Below are 27,453 nucleotides of genomic sequence, written 5' to 3' on the forward strand. Positions count from 1 at the left end.
GATGCCACTCTATGCCTTTTTTTTTCTTTTTTTTTTTTTTTTTTTTCTCCATGTACATCTTAGCACTATGGGAAATGTGTATTTGCATGATGCTCTGAGTACTGTGGGATATGCTAAATATTTGCAGTCTGCCTTATATAAGTAAATGGCACTTTCCACTAGTCAGAGGGAGAGCCTGGGAATCCAACTCACCATTCACATGGAGAGGAGAAAAGTAAAATTTTAGAACTACTTAAGTGCCAAAGGATGTAGCTGAACCTAGAAGAAACTTCAAGCATATCTAGATGCCTTGCTACTACTCTGCTTCCTCAGCTCCTGCTCTTTCTGTAAGTTTTCTTACAGAAGAGGCAAGTGACTCCTCTCTCTTATCTTTGAAGGGCATGAGGATCACATTGAGAGAATAAAGCAGATTGGAGGGGAGCAAAAAAAGTCTTCATTATACTTTTTGTAGAGTCAAGTAAAGGCTCTGACATTCTAGTCTTAATCAGCAGATACTGTGAAACTGAGACTTGTTGGTCGAGTTCATACGTATGCTAATGCACCTTTATAAATGTTGTGGACCATGTATCTGCAAACTCTGATCTCATTATAGGTGAATTAAACTGCAACAGTTACATCACATAGCTCAGACTAGAAATGAATTGCAATTTACACTGCATTATTTATTTGTTTACCAGTTAACAAGTAGCTGAGAGTCTGAAAAAGTATTCATATCTTGATAATCAAATCTGATTTCTGCTGTCACTCTGTAATAAAACTGGAGATACACTTAGGATGCTTCATATCTCACTTTTCCCAACATTGCTCACAGTAACACTTAGTAGTGAGCTGTGGTGCACTTAAGAGGAAGGATAGTGGGACTTAAAATTAGTTTTATTTATTTATTTCAAAGATGGCAGACCATTTGCCAGTATTTCATCATACTGTATTAGCATACTTCTTTCCAACTTCTTGAAGTGGAAGAACATCCACAAAATACCAGCACCCACGCCATGGCCATGGCAGTGGCCGTGCCCTCAGCTATGGCTGTGATGGTTGCTGTGGCCCCTCAGCAGCCGTGCTGGTGAGCGGCCACTTTGTAGTGGCACAGCAGGGGCTGTGCAGAGCCCCAAGGTGGAGGCGCTGGGGGTTGGTCTTAGATGGCTGGCAAAGCTACTGGTCAGCAGAGGCTGCTTCCCTGGCCAAGGTCTGGGCAGGACAAGGATTTGCCTCCTTCCTGCCCTCTCACCCAGGGAGGTGATGGCCCTGGAGACAAGGGGGCACCTTGCTCTGTCCACCCTCACCCTCGGCTGTGTGTGTGCAGTCTAGGCCACTGCTGTGGGTCATCTCCCGTGAGATGACCTTTAAATATAAGGACATGTGTCTTTTATTGTCCTTCCTATCAGACCTCCCCAAGTGGCAAGCTGCATGAAGCCTTCCTGTGGCAGACTGAGCAGGGAATGGGAGCTGCTTAGGAAAAATGCAGTGGGAGAGGGATAGATGCAATAAAGTATGTGTAGACATCTATTTTTCTCCCCTACACTTGCCCCACCAAAAGTCCAAGAACCAGAATTTTGGCAAGGTTTTTTAATAGCACCTAGGTTGGTACCTCCTCAGTGGCAGCTACCAGACCTTGGTGGTGGTCACAGCCATGGCTGGTGTGTGTTTGGCAGTGAGGACTGAAAAAGACTTCTCTCTCTCATCTAAACCTTGTTGTACCAGGTGTATTTTTAAAACACATTTTTTAATGTTTATAATAAAATCTTTGAGCTGTTGATGTAATTGTATAGCTGTTTGGTGGTACTAGATTATTTTCTGCGACAAGAGACTCCAAAATAGAGGTCATCTGTGGTCTCCTGGCCCTTCCTAAGTCTGGTATCAAGGATCCTATAGAGATGGATCCCTGCAAGTGCCGAAATGGCTGTGAAGTGTTGTTGTGTATCTCTGTGATTCTGTGTGATTCTTAGCCAGAAAATTACAGGGGGCTTGCACGTGGTCCTTCCATTTTTGTGTGATGGGGGAGAAGGCTTTTTAGGATGGCTATGTTGTATGGGGAGAGAAATATGAGTAGCTATTTTGTACGTGCAGTTGACATCAGCTTTGATTTGAAGGGAAGCAGCAGGCTGAGTCTGGTCATGGGACATCCCCTGAAGACACCCAATATTGGCCCAATTATGTATTTGTACAAAGCAGTTTGGGTTTGAGCTTTCAGCTGAGCATTGTTCTGGCATGGCAGCTTAGCAGATTGGTCCCTGATAGCTGGCTGCCACCCCAGCTGGAGGGTAGAGCATAACGAAAAAATTGTGTGTTTGTCTCCTTGTGTTGTGATATTGGATGGGCTAAGTGTCAATATACTGGTGACTCTGACCTTATGTAGTCACTTTACTCTGTTTAAAACTCATGTTTCAAGTGTGCCCTCATTGTTTTCACTTCATTCCTTCTTTAGGTTTTTGACCCCAGAGGCAAGTGCTGATTGATACCCAAACTAAATCCTGCTAGTAAGACTTGTGCAATATTTGCCACAAACTTCTCAGTACATTGCAGAGCTGTGCACCCCCTAGTATATAAAAGCTACAATAATAAAAGTAATATCAGCTGCTGGTGGGAGGGAAAAGCCTTATCTGGGAAAGGTGGTGGTATCTGATTTCCCTATAAGTATATATGTGTATATGTATAATTTTTATATATGTAAATACAGTGAGTTATATATCGCAATAGTATGTAATTTCCTTGTATAGTTTCCATGCTGGCCATGTAACCCAGAATATGCATTGAAACCCTCACGGTCAACCTAAGTCACTAAAAATTGTTCCCTTATAATAGTAGTAGCTTTGCATTTCTAAGTGCTCTTTAAAATGCAACAGTGGCATCTCTTTTTGCAAAAGTTGGAAGCCTAATCAGCATTTATCTCTGACAAAGCAGAAATATTCAAATGAAAATGTGTATATATTTTCATCCTACTTTTTCCCTTTCTTTGTTTTAACAAGTGGGGCTAAGCAGCCAGAAATAAGAGTAGGTAACAGAAGAATGTTTCTGCAGGAACTAATAGTGCCCGTGTTCAATATTCACATACTATTCCTTTATAACATTTATCAGCAAAGAGGCTCAGAGTGCTTGACAGAAATCTAATGAAAGCCAAGCAGCTGTGTAAGATAACATAAACTGAATCATAGCAATTTACGTGACATGTCCAATTAACATTTGGGGCCCTGCCTTTCAATCTCAGTCTCCTGATGACCGGACAGCACTGTTGGTTGTTAGTTTTATCATACCATTCAACAGAACACAACGAACTCTTTAAATTTTATTCTTTGAGTTCCCCCCTAAAGACTGCTTTACTGGATTCGGCTGTGTTTTCATAAACTTGATATGCTTAAAAGACTTGCTTTGGCCTTAGAAAGAAACAACTCTTTCTGGCTGACTAGGCTGGATTCTGGGACTCCCGGGAACCAAAAAATAATGGATTTTTTTTTTCTTTTAACTTTTGTGGGAATGTCAGAACTGTTGAAGCTCCAGAGCAGGTCTGTCAGATAACTTTGGCAAATTCTCAATGTGATAACTACAATACAATGCTGTACTGGAAAGGAAAAACCATTAGGAAAATAATAGTAACTAGCATACTTTTTTATATCTGATGATGCACGCAATTTACCAAGAAAGTAAAATAACATAAAAATATTGGAAACATTTATGATCAAAGAATAAAGCAAGATGGACATCAGCTGGTTTCACTAGAAGCTTGAATCACTGAAAGTTGTTCCCCTATACAGGCAGTAAAATTTTGTATTTCTAAATACCCTGTAAAATGCAATAATGTGAACAATTCTTCAACTTCTTGCAGAAGTTGAAAGGCTATTGCTTTTAATTGTCATTTGCACTGAATAAAATTAAAAGTGCAAATTTCTATGCACTGAAATATGCACGCACATGCTGTGCTCTGTAGAGTGTCTATTTTATGTCCAGCCTCTGGATACTGTCATCTAAAAGAGGAAAATTTTTATTTTGTGAAGGAGGTGCTCTTAAAAATCAGCAAAGCACAGCAGACAAGGGAGAAGTAGTAAGTTAATCTGCTGTAAAGCGAGATATGAAAATGTGTTTCTCCTCATATCTGCAAAAGTTAGTGCAGTAAACATCTTTACTTCAAATAATGGAAATTCAAGAGCTGATCCCCTACTTCTCTTAGTGATGTGACTCATTTATGAAAAGGAAATTTCAACAGTAACATTACATTTTTTCTTAGTCTCTTAATTTTTTAGCAATTAGCTTTCTCTTTTTCATTTTTTTTTCTCAAAAAAAAAAAAAAGTTTAAAAATATGCATTTTACAAAATGAAAGCAGTGAGACCTTTGTAATCCCAGGACTCCAGAATCTGGGGACCAATAAAAAGTTTTGAAAGACTTGCATTGGAATTGTTGTAAAGGCAACACATGGAACTGTCACAGCAGTGATACACGGCAGTGGTATCTAGCATTGGTTCTACTGTGGAAGTGGGAAATAATTATTACAGAGAAAACAGCATTACTTTTTCCTCTGGTGGTGTTTATCTTGTCTAAGACATCGCTGCTTCAGAGGATAGAACAGCGTGGGAAGGCTCTAGGAAAGCTGATGGGCACCATGTCTGGTGAGAGCAGAGTGCCATATATTTACAAATTTAAAATCTGGCAACCTAAGTGGCACGGAGGTGCCTTTCGGGGAAGCTCAGAAAGAGGTAGGGTAGCTGAGAGATGGAGATGAAGCTGAAGCTGAGAGACAAGGTGCTGCGCTAAGAAAAGATGATAATGTGGCAGGGGAATAACTGCTGTATTCCAGTAAGAGTGCAGCAAGGTATGAGTGATGTTCATATTTCCTTGGTGGAGTTCCTGTACGGGGTAGGAAGTCTGTCTGTAAATGGAGCAGAGTTCACTGAAGCCAAGCCCTTTATGCCTGCTCAGCTTGCAGTTCTATGTATTGTGCTTTTCACTTTGTCATCTAAAGCCTTGGTCTTGCTAAAGCTCTCTGAAATGCAGAGTGCTACTTCCACTGAAGTCAGTGGGATGGATCACCAGAGCAAGGTGGTGAGACTGCAAAAGCCCTTGCAGCACCGGCAGGGAGCAGGCGGGCCCATGGCGTATGGAGAGGCAGCTGCTGCCAGCATGGTGCGTATGCAAAGCAGCTTCTGGAGCTAAAACCTGACAACTGAATTCACTGCAGGCCCTGCAGACCGCTGCCATACATTTTACATCCTGGATCACACGCTGACATCCATACCCCAGAGCAGTTGTGCGTGTGCTTGAGCCTTGCTGGCCAAAAGGAATTAAACGAGTCTTCAAAGTTCTTCTTGTGCTCCAGTGTTTTACTGGGCACGGGTGAGCCACTGGGCTGGTGCTGGTGTCTGGGAGGCACACGGTCTTTGTGCTGTCCAGCTGCAGGGAGGTGAATTTCTGTTTCAAAAAATAGCTTTGAGACAGAACCAATTGAGTCAAATGCTCTCAACACTTGCTTTTGCATTTCAGCTATATTCAAAAGAGAGCACATTCCAACTTGGTGCTTGCTCGGTTCTGCACCTCTGAGCAGACTGCCCCAAGGCTCCCAAATTTTCAAAGAGTTACATGGGGATTTATCCAGCCAAATCCCATTATAATCAATGGGAGCCGGGTGAATAATTACACTGCGGTTCTTTGTAAGTGACAGGGAAGGTTGCCGGTTGTTGCTGATTATGGTGCTGGCTTTTTGTAGATATAGATACACGTGTCTCTTGGGAACCGAACTTAGACCACCAGGTTACTTCACGTATCGGTGTAGTTTCCATGTTTACTGTGCGTATCACTTCAAAGAACCGAGGGCGATGACTTCTGGTCTACTGTGTTAGCGGTCCGTCTCCTCTCCATCTCCTGTTGTTTCCTTTCACAATCCGAGTAACAAAAAATGGTGGTGTAAATAGAGCTCCAACAAAGAGGTCTGTTGAGCCTGTAATGCTCCCCTGAAAGGAGGCTGTCTAGGGGATGAATGGGGCAGCCTCAGCCAAGCAGTAGCGGGGAAATAGATGACTTGGCATTGGACAGTAGCAGCCAGCAGGGTGCATATGCCTAGTGTAGGGACAAATAATGGTTAAGCTAGTCAGTTGAAGGACTAAATGAGAGTACATTGTCTAACCCTGTAACCGTAACTAAATTGTAACCTGAAAAGAGTTTATAAACATCTGGCTGCTGGCCCATCTTTAAAGCTTAATAGCTAAATCTGAGGTGCAGATTTTTTTTTTTTTTTTAAGGCTGCAATTTAAATTATTACTTGGAAGTATTACAGTCTTAAGCAGATTAATTGCATTTCAGAGTTAGAGTGTATTAAATTGTGGTTTGAGCACCTCTGCTGACTTTTCCTGTTAAATTAGTTTTCCTAAGATCAACATTTATGACTGACACTATTTCCATTTGGAAACAGACACTCATTTGGAAACTCGTTTTGGTTTCACAGCATCTTGCTGCTGATCTGATAGATCTGTTCATTATTTCACACAGAATTCTAGTTCAGTGATATTCCTTAACTTCACTAATTATTATATTCATGTCTTTATTCAGATGCTCACCTGTTTAAGCTCAAATGGACTGACACATCTGTACATTTTGATTTCTCACAAATTTAGCTGTGGAAGCACGGATCTGCCTGTTTGCTCGTATTTTATTTTAATCTTGTAGTTCAGTGACAATGAAAAGGATATATCAGATTAATAAGCATGTGACCTCCTCTGCAGACTAGCTTTTCAATCTTTTTATAGCTCCCATTATTAATAAGACAGCATCTATGCGCTCCGCATTTGTTTTGCAAATACTTACAATAGTTGGAATCATTTTCTAATTACTTAAACAATGCACTGTAGCAGCACCAATTGAAATTCCTGTAGGCTACAGGCTTGCTAATTGTTTCCTTTAGTAAACCTAATTTATAGGGCTGTGCAAATAGTTGCGGGGTTTAAAGTATTTTGGCAGCTGAACTGAAAAAAATTGTTATGGACTGAATGGAAACTTCATTTCTTTAGAATTGTCAGCACATCACCGAGGATTGGTTTGGGGTTATAGAAACATTTTTTAACACCTGGCAAACTGTTTCATTTGGTTTTCAGGTACGTTTAATAAAAGCAAAGGATTAGATCATAAACATGAGAGGGAAGTAGTCCCAGCTCTCCTGTTTTATCCACTAGTTGAGTGACTAAGGCAATTTACCTGGGATGTTAATAACTTAAATTTAAGACTCTGAAGCACTTCAAGATTTTAGTTAGTTTCACCTAACACTCACGTGAAGGCCTTACCACTGGAAAGGAAGTGTGCTGGAACAGAGCTCTGTTTCTTTCATAGGATGCCTAGATTAAAAAATATCCCCAACAGATCAACCAAGCAAAATCAGAACACATGGATCAAGTTTCTTATGCTGAATTTCCCCTGATTATGAGTCTGACATGGGGCCATGGCACACGTCTACAGGGTCGAGAGAGGCTGAGGATCAGAGGTGGTCTCTAACCCCCTACTTCACGCTCTCTCACTGCTGGGCGAGTTGAGTAACCTAGTCATTAGGCCATAGGCTTATTCTTTCTCTATCTGATTTCTTCTATAATTTCATACAATTTGGAAAAGCTTCAGTAGCAAAGGTCAAGAATAAAACACCCAGCATACTCCCCATTAAAGTGTGTAGCTGGCAATTCCTCTGGTTATTGGTTGAGCTCTTGATTTAAACTGAGACGCAGAGCACAAAAGGGAGGAGAGGACAGGTCTAAACCCAGTCCTCCCACAACCTGGACAACTGTCTGCCATCTTATCCCACGGATCTCTTTGAGCATGTATGAGTGTAGGTAATGCCAGCGATTATTGTGCAAATCTGCTACCAAAATGGGAATTTTTAATTTCAGAAATGTCAACCCACAGCCTTGGATGTGGAAAAGAAATTCGTGACATGAATTTCTCGAATTTATTTGTGTCATCCAAACCAATAAACAATTTCATGAAAAGAAGTTCAGCAAGCTGTGCTTGGTTAAAGGAACTTTTCATAGTGTGAAGAATGACCAAGACAGACCTTGGGTTTTCAATTTACCTGAAACCCTTATCAATGCTATAACTCTTATAACTTTTTTTTTTCCAAGAGATTCTTGCTCTGGGAAATCTCTGAGCAATATTGTACATTTGGGGAAACTTGTTCAGAAATAGAAAGTAGTCTTTTACAAGTTATTTTATTTTATTTTATTTTATTTAGAATTTTTACTGGCTCTGGAGTAAAAGCAGCTGCTAACAAGGTCTCATTTTTAACTTTTTTTCTGAAGACTATGCATTTTTTATAGCCCCCAGGTTTTCCTCCTGCATTTTAGTAATCTCAGCCAATAAATTCTAGTTTTCCCCCTCTATTTTTTCCAGGACCAGATAGGACTGATGTAAAGACGTATCTGCTGTCTTTGTTGTAGTACTCAGAATGCTTTGAGAGGCAAGTAAGATAAAAGAAGAAGACACTTTGCATACGCTTAGGTCTGCACCTGACAAACTTTTTGGTCACTCAGGTTCTCAAGCTCAAGTCCAGCAAATCTGACTCTTCCCAAAGGTATTTTCTTCTCCCCCATCTGCAACCTCCCTGTTAGCTGTAGTGTTTATACTATAACACAGAGAATGAACATGAAACATCAAACTAATGATTCCATTCTGGGGTTAAGGTGGCAGCAGATGACTTAAGGACTGTGCAAGCCCCTGCCTCAAACTGGGGGTTCAGCGTGACCTGTTGTATCCCTATCTCTAAATATAAACGTGAAGAACCAGCCCTCCTCTGCAGTCCCAGAGATCTGCACTCTTATCTCTAGTCGTTGCTCACCAACACTTTTATCTGTCAAAACCCTCTCCGCTGCCCTAGCAACAAGCATCCAGGCTCTTTTCCAGCTGACATAAGCTTCCTGCCACCTCCTGATGACAAGTGCTTCCAACATTTCCAGCTGTCAGACTTTCAGCATCTGCTCCACATGTCACCAGGCTGACTTTGCCGAACCTCAGGCAGCGCTGCTCTCAGACATTGCCTGATGCTATATGGTGACAGTGACCGCATCCTGACCACAGCCTCTTGTCTACCTCTGTGTGCTGAAGCAGTGACAGTCAGGGTTGCTCTTTTTTCTTCCCCATAGCTTCTTTTGTTTTATTTATGTACAGGTACATGTTTTATTCAGACATAGTCAGCTATTGCATCAACACTGTTTTAGAACAGTGGCTTCAGTAGTGATCTATTCAAAATGTTTCTCTTCTCATTGGATTTTGAGCAGGAGTGCCTCTTGTAATTTGTTAATATTCTTAATTTGTGTATAACATGACATTTGGAAATTAAATACTGTTCCTCTTGAAGAGTCAGACTCTTCAATAGTCAATACTGGACTTACCCTACTTCTATTAAAACATGTAGGATTTTACCGCTGATTTCCAGCTCTGGGCCATCATTTCACACTTCATAAAGTCTACCTAGAAAGTGTGTTGGTACCAAATTCCCTGGCAAATCTTGTTCTCTTTCTTTTTTTCTTTGTTCTTTAAGCTTTGTTTCTGCACTGTCCTTTCAGTCGTGTGTCAGAAATGGAATACATCAGCCAGCTGAGAATCTCCCATTGAAGTAGATTATGCCATTATGGTATTCACCAACACCTTCTTCTTATCTCTTTTTCGAGTGCTGCTGTATGTAAAGTTTTCCACAAGCTCTCCTAGATCCTTTTTCTCCTTGAGAGGATCAAAGATAGAATGAGTGTGGGAGACAGGCAAGCAGGAGGAGCCCAGTTTGCAAATGCAGCAGGCCTGGGCCTCAGTGCTCAGCCTTATCAAGATTACCATAAAGCCAAAAAGGTGTATTCTTCATGTCCAAGATACAAGCATGCTGAGCCCTGCCCACAGATAGTCTGATAGTAAAATGGCATCAGAAGGCCTCCTGTTGAGTCCAGCTGTTAGGATGCTCTTGGTGCGACCTACCCGCATCTCATGGTACAACCATGGGACTGCGTGGTGGCAGCTGCTGGACTGGCCACTCACCATATTTAGTTGCATTTATTCAGGGCTGACTTGGGGTTGGGTAAAAGAGCCGAGCTGATGCACAATCTGCATTGTGTGATCACTGCATCTGCCCTGAGGAAGGTAGATGGAGCACATTTCTCATGTGCTAGTTTTGGAATTCTGATCTTATGAATATCTGAAGCCTGCTTCCGTGGAGCAGCCAGGGCATCCTATTCAGCTCTCCCAGGGTGTCATACATTCTAGTGAAATGATGGAACAGAAGGATTAAGGTAATTTTAACCTTCCACACTTGTGGATCAGATTATGATACTTCTATTTGCTCACATCTCCAACAGTCTAGATCCTGTTTCCAAAAACCCTGGTTGACATATACACTAAACTCTTTGGGGACATATGTGATGTAGCCAAGTTTTTAAATATATGTGTATATGTCTAGCAGTGGATAAACATCTGTAAACACCTAATGGCGTTTTACATAACATTTCTTATACTGCTTCCAGCAAAATTGATTTTTGGTCCTTTCATTGTCTAACTTACTTTAAAATCAAACCTAGGAATACTTTGGAAATGGAGCTTATGCTTCAGTTTTGTAAACTCTATTTCAAAAATCCCCATTGTGCTAAAAAGCACAGTGAACACCACTGCGATGATTGCAGTGTCACAGATCACAGAATGTGAGAGTATTGAAAATCTTTCTCTATTGAAGAGTCCAGCACCTGAAGGAAACAAAGAGGCTGTGTGAGGCTATAAGATTCTCTCCAAAATCATTTGCTTCTCTTGTTCAAAGCAAATTAATACCGCTGCCACCCCCTTCTTAAATTACAGTGTGTTTTCTTCTCTTGCTGATTTTTTTGGTTGCTCTAGTTCCTGAAACTCTGCCTCTCAAAAGTCTTTTGCTTTACCTATTACAATTAAGCTATTGTTTTGCTTAGTAAAGTGGCCTAACTTAATTCAGGTTTATGCCTCAGAGTAAACTGAAATGATTAATAGCTCAGTGTGTGCCTAATGATGTGAGCTCTACAGCCACTAAAGCACCTGTCTCAGTGTGTAACCAGCCAGGGTTCACTATTGTGCATGGCTGGAGATTCACATAACAAAAAAAGGCAATTAGACAGCGCTAGGGATTTGAAGCAAGCTAACAATGCAGGGAAACTGTCAGGGACGGATTAGTTATCTCTTGCCTAATAAAAGCAGGTATCAATGGAAAACTCTAAATTGTCCTTCCACAGTGGCTCCATATGGAAAGTTTAATGTCTAATGAAGACTGCCAGGGGTTAACCTCTGGAAACAAAGACCTGGAAAGTTGAAAGCGTTTGTGCTTAAATGAGCATTTCTGCTACCTTTTCAGATCTTTCCCAAGAGTTGTTGCAAGTTTTGGTTGTGACTCTAATGGAACCTTAAAAAATGTGTCCAAACAGAAAATACGCCATGGTTTTAGCATCACCTTTGTGGATTGAAAATTATTCCAAAATGATGATCTGAATCATTTAGGTTTTGAAAGAGCTGCATTGATATCATTGTCCTATCATGGTTTTTTAATAAGCACATGTGCTCTTCCTTGAGTCTGGTCTGCAAGACACAGAGCACGCCTCCTAACCTGTGCTGGTCTTTCTTACGGGACAGCTTTTCTGTGCGTGCAGTAATCGAAGTTTGCTCCATCAGCTGCGTTGCTGTGCAGCTTTCCGTGTAGGTTGGTTATTTTGATCGGCCGTGAGAACGATGGGCTGGCTGGCTGATTGCTGAGGTGTTCCTCCTGGCTGGGTGACAGCCTTGCTGGCTGACCTCCGCCAACCACCTCTTACTCGGGGGGAGAGGAGAGCTGCTAATATTTTCCGAGGCATCTAGGTGATTTAGGAGCCCACAGCTCACCCTGAAGGGGGTTGATGCATTTGGAAAATGTTACCCTATTAAACTTACCCCGGAGGGATACAGCGTGGTCTAATTTATGTTTGTGAGGCAGCTTGAGGTCTTGGATTCCTATGATGTGAATGTCTTGCACTCTTCTCTTCATCCGGAGGCAAACAAGATCCATTCCTGTGGTTGTTTCATCAGACAGTCAGGCAGTACTGAATCTACATTTGCTGATAAGAAGGCAACTGGTAGATAAATCATAGAGGCATATCTCTGAAGCCTAGAAATGAGAGCTTCTGGCTCCAAAACCAAAAGCTTGGGCTGCCCAACCTGAAGGAGGCCGCCTACTGCTCTGGTAGCAATCAATCCATCGCTCTCCTCTGGTGTTGCCAGCAGTGGACACGTCGCAGGGGTTCACAGGGCTGATAGTGTGGTGAGGGTGGCAGCAGAAGGAGCAACCAAAGGGCTGCCCTGCCACTTTTAAGGAGGTATCTCCTGATCTAGCAGGCACTGGAGGATGATGTGGTGGGGTCATGGTGGCTCTGCTCTTGGCCGGTGCCTTGTACGACCACAGAGAGGTAGCGAGACATCAGGAAGAGGGCTGGGATAGGTGCATCATGGTCCCGGTGGGACAACAAGAGTTATAACAGCAGGGCTGAGGTGTGGGAGACCTGGCTGTGCAAGGGAAGGTGTACTTTATCTGTATGTTCTTTATGCAGTCTATACTCTTTAAAAACCTGTTGCAGAATAAGGCTAGTGGCCGTGCCTGCGGTGAGTGGTACGTGTCTGTGGCGGTCCTTGTGGCATCTAACCGCCCTCCTGTCCTCGCAGAGAATCATTAATTAAATGTAAATGTCTCTTGCTGGATTTCCCACGTGGGTCTTCTCATGGCTTAAGCCGGTCATTAGGATTTTTGTGGCTTGTGTGTAGTTATGCCGCATGAGTCCTTTAATAAAATGTACTGGGGGAGAAAGTGTCTGCATGAGAGGGGGTGAGAGAGAGAGGCTGAGTGGCTTCTCTGTGGGTATCTGAAGTGAACGAGAAGTGGGGGAGAAAGGAAAGGATTAAGAAGTAATTAAAGGATAGAGAGGATGATAAATAAGGAAGAAAGGGAAAGACTGCAAGCAACATTGCTCATGGGTTTTAAATTCGGATTTAGGCAGTCATTTTCTTATACACTTGGGGGGAAGGAAGAAGTTGGAGGGAGCCTTGAATACTATTATGACTTCAAATTATGATCTTAGTGCAGCCTTGATTATATACCATTCTGATTGCTGTGGTCTAGTGATTAGAGCGTAAAACTTGGAATCAAAAAATACACTTCTTTTCATGACTGCGAAGGACTTGCTGGGTGGTTTTGAGTGAGTTGCTTCACCTCAGTGTGCCTCATTTTCCTGATCTGCAAAATTGGGATATTAATGCCTATTTTTGTGAAGGCAGTCTGAGAAACTTAAATGGAAACTTCTGTATAAATGTCAAGTATCATTATTATTGTTCTTAAACTAATTCATTGTAGTCAACTGCTTTTATAGTTTTTATGAAAGCAAATACAATGGAGCTACATAATTGGCTGCCTAACAATGTTTTTTTAATTAGAGGAAGACAAAAAGTGTCTGAAAAATGCAACAGTGTGTTGCCTGTTTTCATCAATTGCAAACAAATTTCTGCTGAACCATACTGAACCATAGCATACCAGGTAATGAAGCAACTCCAAAATAAGTGCCAAGCTCTGATCAGAAGTAACAGGTCCAGATAATTTTTTGTTTTGTGTTTTGTTCACTCTTTGCCTGACACAAAGATTTTCAGTTATTGTTGGGTGAATACGAGTAAGGGGAAAAATATGAAAAATGTCTGTTTGTTTCTTTACCAGTAGATGTGAGATGAAGCTTCCTCAGGCTGTGACTTTGAATTTCTGATTTTCGGTTGAATAGTTTGCAGTGTCTGGTTTGTACAACTTTGGAAATGGATTGTATAACACCACCCCTGATACTCCCTCTCCTTGGCAGGGGGAGTGTTACCCATCTTTTACCACGATGCTGTTAGAACAACGTAATGCAACTTAACTGGGAAAACGCGACTCCATTACTCCTGACATTTGCCTAAATCCTGCTTATCTGAAAGGTAATCCCACCGCTGCCAGTTCACCCTGGGGGCGGATAGTCCCAGTGAGTCAATCCAGGGCCTCCGTGGAAGGCTTTATCAGCTGGGGTATGCTGCATGGCAGAATGCTCCTAATCCTGGACACTGATTGTACTCGCGAAATTGAACGTTTGCTGGTCTAGCGTATTCTTGTTCTCCTGAATTTGTCCTGACAGGAACAGGATTTTGCTGGTGTAGCGGTGTTTATTTTGTGGTGTAGGAAAGGGAATGTTTTTCTAAGATGGAGCGATGTTGGTCATAGATAATGTCTTTTCATACATCCAAGCCATTTGGCAAAATTCTGTTATGTAGACTTGGCCTCAGTATGACCCCAGAGTGAGTAACTTGTGACCTGTCTGTCCTCATCAGCGTCAGTACTGCTGCCTTCTAGGACAGCCCAATTAAGGTAATTTTATGGTTGCTGCAGGAGGACTTAGTGCAGGGCAGGCTGAGTGGAGCAGTCCTGGTTGTTCGTTTTCGGTCCCCAAAGTGTGCGTTGCAACTGCTGCCTCTTCAAAGTGCTTTCCTCTACCAGGCAGCACAATCTTATTTTCTGCAGGCTCGTCCTCAGACAGCTCCCCTTTCTCTGTGAGCTTGTTCCCCCTGAAATATCCAGGACCCATTCAGTGACAGATATTGTGTGCCAAGTGAGGTGGGTAGAGCTATGTGACATCTGGATGACGATGAACATGGTACTGATATTAAAATTGTCACTCTCTAGTGTGGAAAGATTCAAATCTGTTTCCCAAGAGGCCAGGTCCATTCAGAAGAAAAGTTGTAAAGACATTTTAGCAACACACTGGCCTTTAAATAGAGATAGTGTTTCACAAAAGAATGAAGAACCACTTTGGAATGGGGCTTTTTATTATTATTGTTGTTGTTACTTTATTTCTGAGGACATTTGTCAGGGCTGATCTTGTCTTGCTTGTTCACAGAGCCCTACCATTGTTTGTGTTGGGTGTAGTGACTGTATGAAGACATTGTAAAAGGGAAAATGAGACTTTTTTTCTAGAACAGATTTAACATGGTGTATCTTTAGATTTTGTCTTCTTGTTCTAAAAAGTGAAAAACAAAAAAAAAAAAAACAACACACCAAATATATGAAATTAGTATGACATTTTACTTTTAAAAAATCTAGGGTTGGATTTGCATTCAGTCTTTAGTTAGCATAAGACATTGTTCTTGGAAATACCGAGCTTCTCATTCTCTCGGTGAGGGTAAAAGGAATTTTACATGTGTGACAGCACTGGGAAGCAAGACTTTTCCAGGGTAAATACAATAATGTTCTAGCACGTAATGCTCTTCCACAGACAACATGCTGAAAGACATTGCTCTGGTTACGCTATTAGGTAGTGCAAATGATGTTTTATTTTCTAAGAATAGTGAGTGTACATACACACAAAACATGCCTTGTTCCTACCATTTAAATTATTGTGAATTGTTAGTAGCAAATGAGATTTTTCACTCTACTCCTGAACTCCTCAATATGACTATTTCTAGTGTAAGGAACAGATAAATGGATCTGATTTGTAAGCAACTGGTCTCATTGTCATTCCTCTTCAGCAAAGAGCAGGGTCTTCTGAGAAGATGGGATGAAACTGCAGGCAGTCAAACAAAGAAACCACAGAAAACTCTTAGTGTTGAAGAGCTCAACAGAAATATATTAAGATGAGGTAACTGAACCTCAAGTCCCATGTCTCAGGGGTTGGTCTTCAGGGAAATGAGGTCCAATTTTATTTATTTATTTATTTATTTTTGATTGCAGCACTAGATGTTTCACCGTGCTTCTCTGTTGGTGATTTGGGGTGGAAGGGCAAATAGTGCTTTGCCATGACAAAGCCCAGTTGGTCAGCTTTCTCCCAAAATATATTGAAGTGAACTCATTCCAAAACAGACCAAGACAATGGGTAAACTATGATGTAAAGTTTATATACAAGAATATAACATTTATCTGGAATATTTACAAGGTTAATTAAAGCAATATTTTACAACTCTTTCAGGTTAACCACTAGGTATATTACAGTTAGGCTACAGATGGTTTAATTTGCAAAATAATAAGAAAAAAAGTTGCATTCAGATGAACCAGCTCCAGAACCTGTTCATTTTTTTTTTTCCTCTGAGAGAAGGGCTCAGACTTGTGGAAAATAAAACATGAGAATGGTTAATATACTCTTATTGATGCCTATGTATCACATGCAAGAGTCGTAACATGACCTTTATAGTGTTAATATAGATGGCAAGCCATTTCACCTCAGTGAAAGAGTCGTACCCCCTGTGACACGCCAGTTGCACACGTGGCTGTCTTCTCTGTGTCTCCTACTTCTGCACAACAGATATGCATGTATACAGAGAAGCAGCAATATAAATGAACCAGCATTACCAAAATGAAGAGGGAAAACCTCAGACCAAAGTCACATTTGCAACCATAAAAAAAAAAAAAGCTTTAAGTGAGATACTTTAATACTTCCCAAAAATAGTCATGATATTATTATTTTTTTTATTATTACACTTTAACCTATGTACAGAAACAGAGGGCTCCCTCCCCTCTCAGAGAACGGTCGCTGCATCTCCTGCCCAGGGCATCTCGAGGCTCAGAGGAGCCGAAGCAAGAAGGTGCGGGAGGCCCGGAGAGCTCGGGACAGAGGAGGCTGCTGGAGGTGGCCAGAGCCGAAGCCACTAACACTGCAGTTTGCGGATGCTGCGGGAGAACCGCTTAAAAGCCCGCTGCCCTTTCTGCCACCGCTTCAGCGAGGTGATCACCAGTTCCCCAGCTTGCTTTTGCCCCATCACCAAGTAGGGGACGTTGATGTCGTTCATCTCGTCGCAGGTACACTGGAGGCCACCTTTGAGCCAGAGCACGATCTTCCTCAGATCCCTTTCCGTCAGCCCATTCAGCTTGTAGATGGTCTTGCTCTTTGTTTCGGGGGTGATCTTGGTATCCCCATTGATGTAGGCAATCTCCTTCACTTTTATCTTCAAGGCTAATGGAGTGAGGGGAGGGGGGAGTGGGATGAGGGAGAGAGGGAGAGAGATTGAGAGTTTTTTTCCCATTAGTGCACATAAAGAGGACCTGGGGAGGGAGGTGCTCTATTGCTAATTAAACTGTCAGGGCTGACAGAAGAGGCAGCAGGTGGCTCCATTTCTAAAGCCACAAAGGGCATGCAAGTCATTTCAGTTTGAATCAACCTTAGGACTGAGGGGTTTTTGGGCTTCTTTTCTCCTCTTCCCCCTCCCCCTCTTTTTCCTTCCTTTCTAAATTAATATTTTCTCCAGCTTTTCTCCTGTTTGCAAACAGAGAGAGGGCAGCTTTGTTACGTTGAGCAGCACTCTGTTTTTTTTTTTTTTTTTTTTTTTTTTTTTTTTTTTTTTTTTTTTCTGGGACGGGACCGTCTTCCTGAAACCCTAGAATATGAAGGGGAGGTGGGGAGGCGAGTACCTAAACCTAATCTGAAACCTGATCTCTGCTGTGGCTGAAAACTTCTAAACTTAATTTATTAGGTTGGAGAGGATTTTAGGCAAACCTGCAAGGAAATGATATTTCACATGCATTGTTTTTTTGAAAGAATAGATCCAGTGGAGGGCAAATTGGTCCAACAGCTGCATTCGATTTGGTGAAATAACTAGGAGGGGGATACAAGGTTCTTTAAGAATCTGTGGGGCATGTTTAGCTTTAGGAGGATTTATCTGAGTGCAATTTGCCAGGTCAAAGCTATTGGTTGTTTTAGCAATTATGTCCCACAAGCAGGGTTCCAGTTTGTTTTTTGTTTTTTTTTTTTTTTTAAATATTTAAGAAAATCTTTTGAGTTATTGCAGATATTTATAGTACAAGTCTGTCTCCAGGTATAAACACTGACCTCTTATAAAAGGATTCCCCTCCCTATTCCCCTTTTCTCTTGAAATGCTAATGTGTGGATAATGTGCTGTTCAGTTGTCTGCGTTGAAGGGGCTTTCTTGTCCTCTTCTAACCCCAGATCTTCACATTAAGTTTATATCCCCAATTGTCTGTGCATTACCTTCTCTGTCAAATGATATATAGAGCTTCATTCTTAATCTGTGGATAAACTTTCTTTCTCGCTACACGGTGAGATTGGTCATGCAGCTCTTTCTCATGTGTCTAAGGGAAGCTTTGCTGTACCTCTCCCCAGGCAATAGTCTAGATGAAAGATTCCTTTTTTTCATTTCACTTTCTATTCGTCTTGCCTGCAACATCCACATAAAAGAGCACTGCTTCGAAGCAGCGCACAGAAAAGGACTCTGACGGGGCCACTTTTTATTTGGAGACGCAATTTTGCGTTTCATGACCGGAACGGTCGGACGCAACGGGACGGACGGGTCCATCTGCAGACGAGACAAAGCCCTGCCTTTATTCAGGCACTTCTCTCTGATTCAGCCGGGAGTTTTACCTGCTCCTAATCCCTCAACTTTTAACCGAGGGGGTCTGCTTCCACTTACCAAAGTCATTTTTGCAGAGGTTTTCCACGATGTCGTTATCGTCCTCGTTTTTGTTCTTGCAGGCGTCGCAGACCTTGGGTGCTGGAAACGCAAGGGACAGTGCTCGTCAGGCTCGGGGAGAAAGGAACAGCAGGTGGCGTCGGGGACCCTTGGGGGAAACCTTGGCGGTTTTTCCATCCCTCGATGGACGGACAGGCAGACAGGCTGCGCGCCTTCTCCCACCCTGCGCTGCCTTTCCACTTGGCCGCCCCTCACCTCGGCGGCAAGCCGCTGGAGGGGGGCGCGCGGGCTGCTTTTGGGGTCACACCTAACCCTAAACTTCTGTTGTTGTTTAAATGGGGAAAGACCCCAGCAGGGCGCTTGAAGCGCCGATCTTTGCGGGAAGAGGACGCCCCCGTTACCGGCTTGGGGAGCCCGAGTGCTGGTTTGGGGGCAGGCTGGGGGCTGCGGAGCGGTGCCAGCCTCAGCCCCACAGCCCCAACTCGGGGGCTGGGGGCTCGGGCACCGCGGCGGGGCTCAGCGGGGCTCCCCCGGACCCCCGAGCGTGTGGGGCAGCGCGGGGAGGGCAGCAGGGGGCTCTTACCTTCCCTGGTGACCGGCAGGATGTGGTCGCTGCTGGCCAGCGGGATGCAGAGGTCGTTGTCCTTGGGGAAGCGGCTGCAGTCCAGCATGTCGGGCCAGGGGAAGCCGAAGGCGGACATGACCGGGGCGCAGCTCTCCTTCACCTCCTCGCAGAGCGAGTGGCACGGCTGGATGATCTCGTCCAGGTCGTCGATGCAGACGGGGGCGAAGAGGGAGCAGAGGAACTTCCTGGTGTCGGGGTGGCACTGCTTCTGCACCAGCGGGATCCAGGTGGAGGCCTGCTCCAGCACCTCCTGCACCGTTTCGTGCCCCAGCAGGTTGGGCAGCCGCATGCTCTGGTACTCGATGCCCCGGCACAGCAGCATCGGGGCGGGGATGGGCTTGCAGTTGGAGCGCTTGTAGGAGAAGTCGGGCTCCCCGAAGGGGAAGAGCCCGGCGGCCGAGCCCAGGCAGTGGGAGGCCAGCAGGAGCAGGGCGCAGAGGCGGCGCTGCATCGCGGGGCGCTGCCGGGGCTGCTCGGGGTGCCGGGTGCCGGGGTGGCGAGGGGTCGGGGTGCCCGGGTATCGGGGTGCCGAGCGGGCCCCGGCCGGGGCTGCTGCCTGGCAGACGGGGACGGAGGCTCTGAGCGAGATGCGGGGGCAAACGGGAGTTTGCTGGATTTTTTGTATGCAAATGGCAGGGGGAGCGGGGGCTGGGAGGAGCCTGGTGACAGCCATCCAGAAAGGATTGGTCACTACTTTCTTGCTCTGCTTTTGCTCAGGGGGATTGTCTTTTGGCAGGAAATCCTTGCGAGAAACGGTGCCGGGCGCGCACGGGGAAAGGGGGGAGAGAGCCCCGCGAACAAAGAGCCACCAAAGCCCTCGGAGCCCCTCGGCCGAGCAGGGGGGCTGCTCTCGGGTGCCGGGTGCTTGGAGGTGAGCTCTGCAGTTAACCAGCCTGCCCTGCAGCCGCAGGACCCTCCTCTGCCCCCCGGCCCGCCGTGCCCACGCTTGGTCCCTTCTCCTCCGGCGGTGATGCCGCCGGGGCCGCTTCCCCAAACCTGGGGCCGAGCCAGCAGCTCCCCGGGCCCCCGGGGGTGCTCGCAGGGCGGGCAGCGGCTGCGGGATGCCGGCTCTCTCGGCACCCCCCCGCCGTGGCAGCGCCCCTCTCCGCAAGCTGAACCGAGCCCCGGCTCCCCCCTGCGAGGAGCAGAGGGGTGCTGCTGGCAGAGCCGGGCGATCCCCGGCGAGCTGCAGCCCCTGGGTGGCCTCCACCACAAAAGGAGGTTTCCCCTGAGTGTGTGTCCAAGGGCTTTTGACATCCCATCACCTGGCACGTTCTTCTGGGGCCAAGAGCGTGGGACTGGCCCCGCGCCCGCAGGCACGTCCCTGCCCCTTCGCTCCTGTCTTCACCTAGAAACTCCCTCCAAGAGTTATGTTGGTGTTGATTTGCCTAAAAGGGAGAAACAACAGGCTAGCCGCTGGGATCACAACGCAGCTCCAGCACAGTTTGGGTATTTCTGGGATTTTTAGTAAAATTATTTATGGGATTATTATTGAAGAGAGTAGGCCTGTGTAGTATCATTTTGTGGTAAGCCACATTCATTAATCAGCTACTGAATAGATCTTCTTATAGAGATGTTTTATGGGAAGCCAGCCTTCCTGCTGTGACTTCTGTAAATTGCACAATCCCTGTACATCCAGTGTCCAGCCTGGTTTGGTCACTGCTGGCAGCACAGGAAAGGGATGGGACCCGCGGCGTCCCCAGGGGAGGCAAGGGGCAGCTGTGCTGAGTGGCCACAGCATTGCCCCAGGCTGGCTGTTGGCACATGCCAAGGCCAGTGCACGCTGTTTCGGGGAATATTTCAGCATGCTTTCCTGCAGGGCGTGCTTACGGGTGTGATCTCCCTGCAGGCCAGCCTCTCTGTTACTTGAAGTTGTTCCAAACCTGGAAAATAAATACCCGGAGTATCTAACATCCCTTGTGGAAGTGCTTCAAAGTAGTCCGTTTCCTACAGCTCCACATATTTTTGCCATTTATTGTCTGCATTCAGTTTGTTCCTTTAAACAACATACCTGTAACTCTCAGCCTCAGTTGGCTTCCACGGCACTGAGCCCTACAGATGACTTAGGGTGCCCAATTTAAGCCCATTTTGCCAAGTCCTGAGTGCTGCCAGAGCTTGTATCTGTTGCCACTTGCAGCAGATGTCACCTCCAGCTTAGGAGCTGGTCCCCAAACTCTTCTTCAGTGAAAGGAGACCTACCAGCACATTTACTTTTACCCTGAGTTGGGTCTCTGTAAATGGACTTTTTTTTTTTTTTTTCTCCTCTCTCACCCTCTCACCTTTTTTTCACTGCTTCTGTCATTTTCTGGCATCCTTGACAGCTCATCAACTGGAGCTCAGCATGATCAGAAGACAGCTTCAGCCCTGCACACAACTTTGCACAGACCCAGCTGGCTGTGCAGTGTGCAAGCAAGAGCCTCACATCTGAAGAAACTGTTTAGGCTACAGTAATAATAACAACTGTTTTCTATGCTGGAGGATGAGACATTTCTGACAGAAATCTGCTCACTTTATTTTCACCAGAAATGTTTGCTTGCTTGTTTGTTTCCCCTCCACGGGAAATAAAGAGGAAAAAACACATTGCTTTTCCTGGATTAAGCTTTGATTTGAGATAAGGCTTTACGAGACCTTGCTATTTCCATTTTTAATCACCCTTGGCGAACTCATTGGCTATAAATCTGAAACGACCTGAGATCGTGTAAACACCACCAGCCCAAGCCTGCAGACCCAAGCCATCATTATTGCCCTTGCAGGGGAAAGCACGGGAGCAGGAGGCTGGGCTCTCCCCGCCCGAGAAACAGCCACAGCTTGATGCTTAATTGGGAAGGAACACAAGCAGCTGCTCCACCCCAGGTGCCGCACCTCGGGGTGGGATGAGGTTCCCCTGGGACCCCCGCCCAGTGCCTGCTGAGCCCAGTTCTGGCCTGGTCCTGCCAGCAGGAGCAGGTAAGGGCATGGTGTGGTCCCGGCATCCTCCTCGGTGAAGCCCTGCAGCCCCCTGGCTTGACCCAGGAGTGGGGAACAGGGGCCAGCAAAAGAGGCATCACTCCTGAAGCACAGTGGTATGGTAAAGCTGCCTTTTTATTGTTTTAAGTGTAAGCTTTTAAGCTCCTGCAAGTTCATCAGGTGGCATAGGTGGTTAAGCTGTGTTAAACCCTGAAAGCGGTGTAAGTGTTTAAGCCACCTTAGCTGCTTAAAGGAATGTAAGCCTTTAATCCTGAAGTGTTTAAATCACCTTAAATCTTGGGAGTGAGCTGAGAGAATAAGCTGCCCAGAAAAAGGAGATCGGGGGCCCCTGAAACTAGGTAGGGATGCTGAAGTGAGCCCTAGTGAGCTGGCTGTTGTCTCCTGAGATCCCACAGGACAGGATAGAGGATGGGACTGGTGGAGGCTGCGTGTAATGACTGCGTAGCCTGGGGCCAGCAGAAGGTTTCCCCCAGCCCCCTCAAAAAAATCCGTAAAAATTATCTGATGGGCGATGGTGAAAATGAATCAGGTCTTTGGTGCTCGTGAGGTGTAACTGCTGCCTAAGGAGCGTGCGTGGTCTGTGCTATCTACATTGAAGCCATGGTGCCACTTTTTCTCCATCTGAAGTCTTCGTGTGAGCTCAGATCTGCTACACCTCTTCTGGCCTGTCCTGGAAGCTGAGCAGTTGGCAGGGGGAGATGCATTGGTGCTTGCCTGCGTGGTAAAGAATGGCCAAGAAAGACTTGATTCAACACAGGCAGCAGTAAATACTATCAATTTGTTAATCTGTCCTTTGCGTATTTTTCTGAATCTGCTGCCTTACCTGGCTGCATACGGTATGTGGGGGCCTTTGTATCTCTGGGTGCCCTATAGTTTGGCTTCCCACCAAGATGGGAGAGCAGGGTGGATGTGCACCCACAGAGGGCAGCCAAGCCCTCGCTAGCAAGAAGCACCTGTGTTTGCCAAGCACCTGGGTGCTGCTTTCTCCTCTAAGGGTTGTCTGGAGCCACCATGAGCCACTGCAGCTTGCTGCTGGGGTAGCCCATTCAGGCACCTTAGCAAGATCCTGACCTCAGGGGCTCTGCAAGCACAAGGCTGGGGCTAGAGCAATTACTCCTTGGTTAGCAGTGTTGTAGAGGAGTGGAAAAACTGTGGCTTTTTAGCTTGTTCTCATCAACCCATGGAAGGGCAGTGGTGAGGACAAAACTGGCTTTCACTCCATGATGAAAAAGAATCTGATGAAAATGTCTGCTTACCTTTAAAAATGGTCTCTAGTGTCCCGCTATCAGATTATTATTATTATTACTTGAATCTCACAATTGTGTTGAGGGGGGGGGGGGGCAGGGAAATAGGATTGAACAGGTTTTGATGGGAGGCAGGTCGGCAGCAGATCCCTGCTGCCTGTTTAGGTGGCTGATAAGGTGGGATTTAACATTTTCCAGATCTGGGACTGGGCAGCGGCCTTGTTTTCTTGTACCGCAACATTTCAAAGCTCCGTTGTCAAAACCTGCTTGTGCTGTAGATACATCTTCCCCTTCACACCCTGTTCTGAGAGGAACCCTAAAAAAAATAAAAATAATAATCTAGCTTGTCTTGCTTCCCATGTGCAGTGCTCCCTGAAGAGGCAGCAGCCAATGCTTGGTGTAAGTGAGCAGCTTGCCCGCAGGGTGCTGGGCGTGTGCCCAAGGGGCACAGGTTGCTGTGCAGAGGGTTGCAGGGGGAAATAATATTTTGGAATATGAAAGAAGAACCTCGTGGTGGCGCTTGTGCACACCACGTAGTTTTTTCTTTGCCCGGTGACACCAGGCATCGATCTTCAGCACGCCGTGTTTCTGCCCGCCGCTCCTCTCCAGCACCGCCGTGCTCGGGGACTGAAACTCTAGACCGCGTTTAATCAGGGTTTGATGTCACGAAGGGTAAGGATCAGGCTGAGGCTGATTGCTTTCAAATGGAAACAAAACCAAGTCACGGCAAGTTTCCTAGCGTTTCTATCTTTATTTTAGTGGTCATTCCCTCAATAGTTTCCTCGCGTTTATCTTAAAATCTTCGGGCAAGTTTTTCCAATTTAGAATGTTTTCCATAGGAACATTAAAAAAACAAAGGATTTGAATAATATTTGATAATGTTGCATGCTACTTTCTTCATCTTATATTAAATGGTAAATAAAGGTACTTGGATGCTGTACTACACACACACGTATATAAATCTAGGTTTATTTGTATGCTAGTGCTGTAGCAAGTTATGATCCTTCAGATTTATCTGACATACATCTATATCTGGCTACAGTTTTTGTCATGGTGAGCATTTTTGCTCATGCAGAAGGTCTGTTTGTGATTACCATTCCCTTTATTATCTACCTAATCTAAGTGCTGGATGACAATTAAAGATAGCGGAGACCATGCCCTAGAGGACAACAATTGCGTGGTACCTGGTGTTCCTAGCGTATTACATTTAAAAAGCTATAATGTAATATCTTTCATCCTCCCGTTGTTTTTCCACCCCCGTCCTCCTGCAGCCTGGCAGTAGCTAGCACCTTTGGCAGAGAGTGTGGCCCCGCTGCGTGAGCCATACAGAGAGAGAGACAGAGTGTGTGCCAAAGGGCTTGGGCTCCAGGTAGGGGGTGGGTGCTGCAGGGGGGAAGAAGCATCATTGATTCCCCATGGGAAGGGTGTCGCAGGGCCGGAATACTGCCCCTATTGTCCGCAGCAGGGTTTTGCTGTCGTTGCAAGTCACGAGGGATCTATCTCCAAATTGCACTCCCTAAATCAGGACTTAGGCAGCCTTCAGTCATCTGCACCCTAGGTCGAGCAGCTCCCCACTAGGCAGGTGTTTCTCTCCATCCCCTGCTCGGGGAGCACCCATGTGTGCTGGTGTGCGGGCATTTTAACACCAGACTCATCTCCAAACTCAGTGGTGTGTGCCAGGTGCAAGTTGACTTTTGCTGATCTCTGCCTGCCCCATGGACACATACCGAGCTCTGGCATTAGTCTGTGTGCTGGGGGCTCTCATAGTGCTGCAGGAGCATGGGGGAGAAAGCCATCACTCTGCCAGAGAAAGCAGCTACAAATGAGTTTTGGAGTGAGGCAGGCATAGAAACTCATTTTCAGAACCAGTCCCATTTAGGGAAATGGTCAGGTTTGCAGTTAGTTTAATGGCCTCAAGGTTTGGGCATGTATTGGTTGTCCAGAGAAATAATTTTTAAATAATAACTTGCAATAAAACATTCTTAAACGAGTAAAATCAAGAGAGGCTGTTGCCCAAAGCTGTGCTGTTTAAGAATATTATTAAACCCAATTTAAAATAAAGCAATTAGATCAGTTGGACACCATGATGAAAACAACAAATTAGTCTGTGTTGAATTGTAGTTAAATTATGAGGCGATTTAAATCATCAATCCAGTAGGCACATACATTGGTAATTAAAGTATATTTGCAGACTATAAAGTTGGTGTTTCCATATATTAAAAAAAAATTAAAAAAATCCAAGTGTTCGAGGCCAGTTCTGGAGAAGCTGACACAGGACCTGTTTGGGTGAAATGGCTCAAGATATCAGTAGTTTTCAGGAACTTCAGAAGTGATTGAAAAATCAACAATAGTCACTTGGCAGGTAGTCACCAGCAAGGAATACATTCAGACTTTTGGTCATCATCTCCAATTTCTTCTTTCCTCTACTATTCTCCTTGCAAAGGACAAATCTAGTTTCACCTTTCTGAACTTAATAAAGAAAAGTAAACCTGAAGAAGCTTGTAGGAGAAGCCATCTGAAATGCATTTTAAACACACTCTTCCCCTTTTCTTTCTCAGTACATGCAGAGTACAGGTAACTTAGGTAGAAGTAAGTTTTAGAACCACCTGGTACATTCATTTATTATTATTTACATGTATTTATTAAATATATTTTACCTATTATTTTGTTTCTGTTGTGCTTATTTTCAATACTCTCAGCTCTAAGTTACCCATGTGATTGTTCTATATCTCATCTTTCCTCTGCCCAAATGCAGACTTACAGCCAGTAGAGTGCTGAGCCCTGATGACTGCCCAAATAGTTCACAAGCTAAAACACAAACCACAGTGCCTGGGACCATGGCTTGGCTTTTCTGCCTGCAGAAGAGACCGCTGTCCCACCCCAAAGCTTGTCCTGGCCTTGCAGAGATAGAAATCCTGCTCCTGGCCAAAGGGGCACATCTGCATGAGGTAGTGGGGCTGTTCACATGCAGCAATTGTGCAGCAAGGGTGGTATGAGGTAGATGTTGGGGGAAAAAGTAAAACCTTCCAAGCACTGTGTTTCCTTTCACTAAAACTAATGAGAGAATGCCCCAGGAGAGTGTTGTGCCTCTATCAGGGAGATATGGGAGAGGCTGTGTGCCCACCCTTTGCTATTCTGCAAACTGTTCCCAGCTGAGGGTTGCTTACTCATTTGGAGGTGCTGGGCTGCTCAGTGTAAGTTTTCTTTGATGATCTGTGTGTTTCCTAAGTGCTTCTCATAAACAAACATGGTACAAGTGTTGTGCTTTTCTCCGACCTCATTACCTTAATTTCCTTCTTGAGAAATTGCAGTATGCTAGAACAGCAGCTTTGCTAGACAGAAATCTCACTTGCCAGTTTTTTTTTTTTTTCAAACCTTTATTCAGATATTCATGTTTTTATGTGATGTAAAAATGCTGCAGGCTGAAATTTGACAGTGAATTAAAGCTAGCCAGAGGATCTGACCTTGGGATTCAAGTTGATTCTTGGTTTTCCGGTCTGGTTGAAACCGTGCTAGTTTTGAGGGAAACTGTGACTTGCAGCCCATGTGCCCAAAAAGTGTGTAGCTGGTTTGATTGAATTCCCCCAGGGAAAACTAAGTTTTGTGTTTGGGGAAAAAAGTGAGAATGTAATTCTCTGGTTTACTTGTTTAATACATTTTTTTCCCCCATAAGGTTTCAGAGCAAACACGGTTTGTGTATTCCCTGTGAGTTTAGTTGCAGCAGAGAGCATATTAGGGTCAGGTTAGAATTAATGTTTACATCTGTGAGCAAATGCTGAAATTGCCTTGTTTAGAGCAATGCTATAAACACTGAAAATACAGGTACCTTGGTTTACACACATGTATCCTTAGCTACTTAATAGTTATACTTCTGGAGCTTGAAAATGTCCTCAGTGGAAAAAGGTGAATGAAGCTGAAACAAATCTACATTAATTTGGTTTGGCACAAGTTGTGTTTAAAAAGATGCTTCAAATATCGGAATAAAACCATAAGAATGGTAATACTAGGTCAGGTCAGAGCTCCTCTTTACCCTGGATTTCTGCTATCTATATTTTGTTCTTTCTTTCTCTAAGGGCAATATGCCTCTGTGGTTGTGTGGGTTTCACCTGGCACTGTATTGTGTGGCCATCCAGGGTGTCTGGTTAATAAAAGCAGCTGATTCTGGGGTTGGGTCACTAGCCAATCTGATTTAGGGTATCCTCTGTGGT

At 44.7% G+C, this 27,453-nt stretch overlaps 1 protein-coding gene and 1 long non-coding RNA gene across 3 annotated transcripts in view; one reads left to right on the top strand and one right to left on the bottom strand.

Moving 5' to 3' along the window:
• Positions 1-15,688: 15,688 nt before the first annotated feature.
• On the bottom strand, positions 15,689-19,624 carry SFRP2 (secreted frizzled related protein 2). The gene is made up of 3 exons (XM_068681019.1): positions 18,993-19,624; positions 18,410-18,490; positions 15,689-16,938 (listed from the first exon to the last, which is right to left on the bottom strand). Exons 1-3 carry the CDS (start codon positions 19,483-19,485, stop codon positions 16,634-16,636), a joined length of 879 nt encoding a protein of 292 aa, XP_068537120.1. The 5' UTR covers positions 19,486-19,624; the 3' UTR covers positions 15,689-16,633.
• A 143-nt stretch (positions 19,625-19,767) lies between these two features.
• The window catches only part of LOC137856078 (uncharacterized), a 97,023-nt gene continuing 89,337 nt past the window's right edge, over positions 19,768-27,453 (top strand). For both annotated transcript variants that reach the window (XR_011096185.1, XR_011096186.1), the window contains exon 1: positions 19,768-22,096. This is a non-coding gene — a long non-coding RNA (uncharacterized lncRNA). The remainder of the gene's footprint in view (positions 22,097-27,453) is intronic.

The sequence above is a fragment of the Anas acuta genome, chromosome 4, assembly GCF_963932015.1.
Source record: "Anas acuta chromosome 4, bAnaAcu1.1, whole genome shotgun sequence".
NCBI lineage: Eukaryota > Metazoa > Chordata > Aves > Anseriformes > Anatidae > Anas > Anas acuta.

Bases quoted from the DNA above. Each gene is read 5' to 3' on its own strand.
- SFRP2 (XM_068681019.1), bottom strand. From the start codon at position 19,485: ATGCAGCGCCGCCTCTGCGCCCTGCTCCTGCTGGCCTCCCACTGCCTG. The intron at 18,491-18,992 runs GTAAGAGCCCCC...TTGCGTTTCCAG, and splicing joins CCTGCCGGTCACCAGGGAAG to CACCCAAGGTCTGCGACGCC. The intron at 16,939-18,409 runs GTAAGTGGAAGC...TCACTCCATTAG, and splicing joins CCTCTGCAAAAATGACTTTG to CCTTGAAGATAAAAGTGAAG.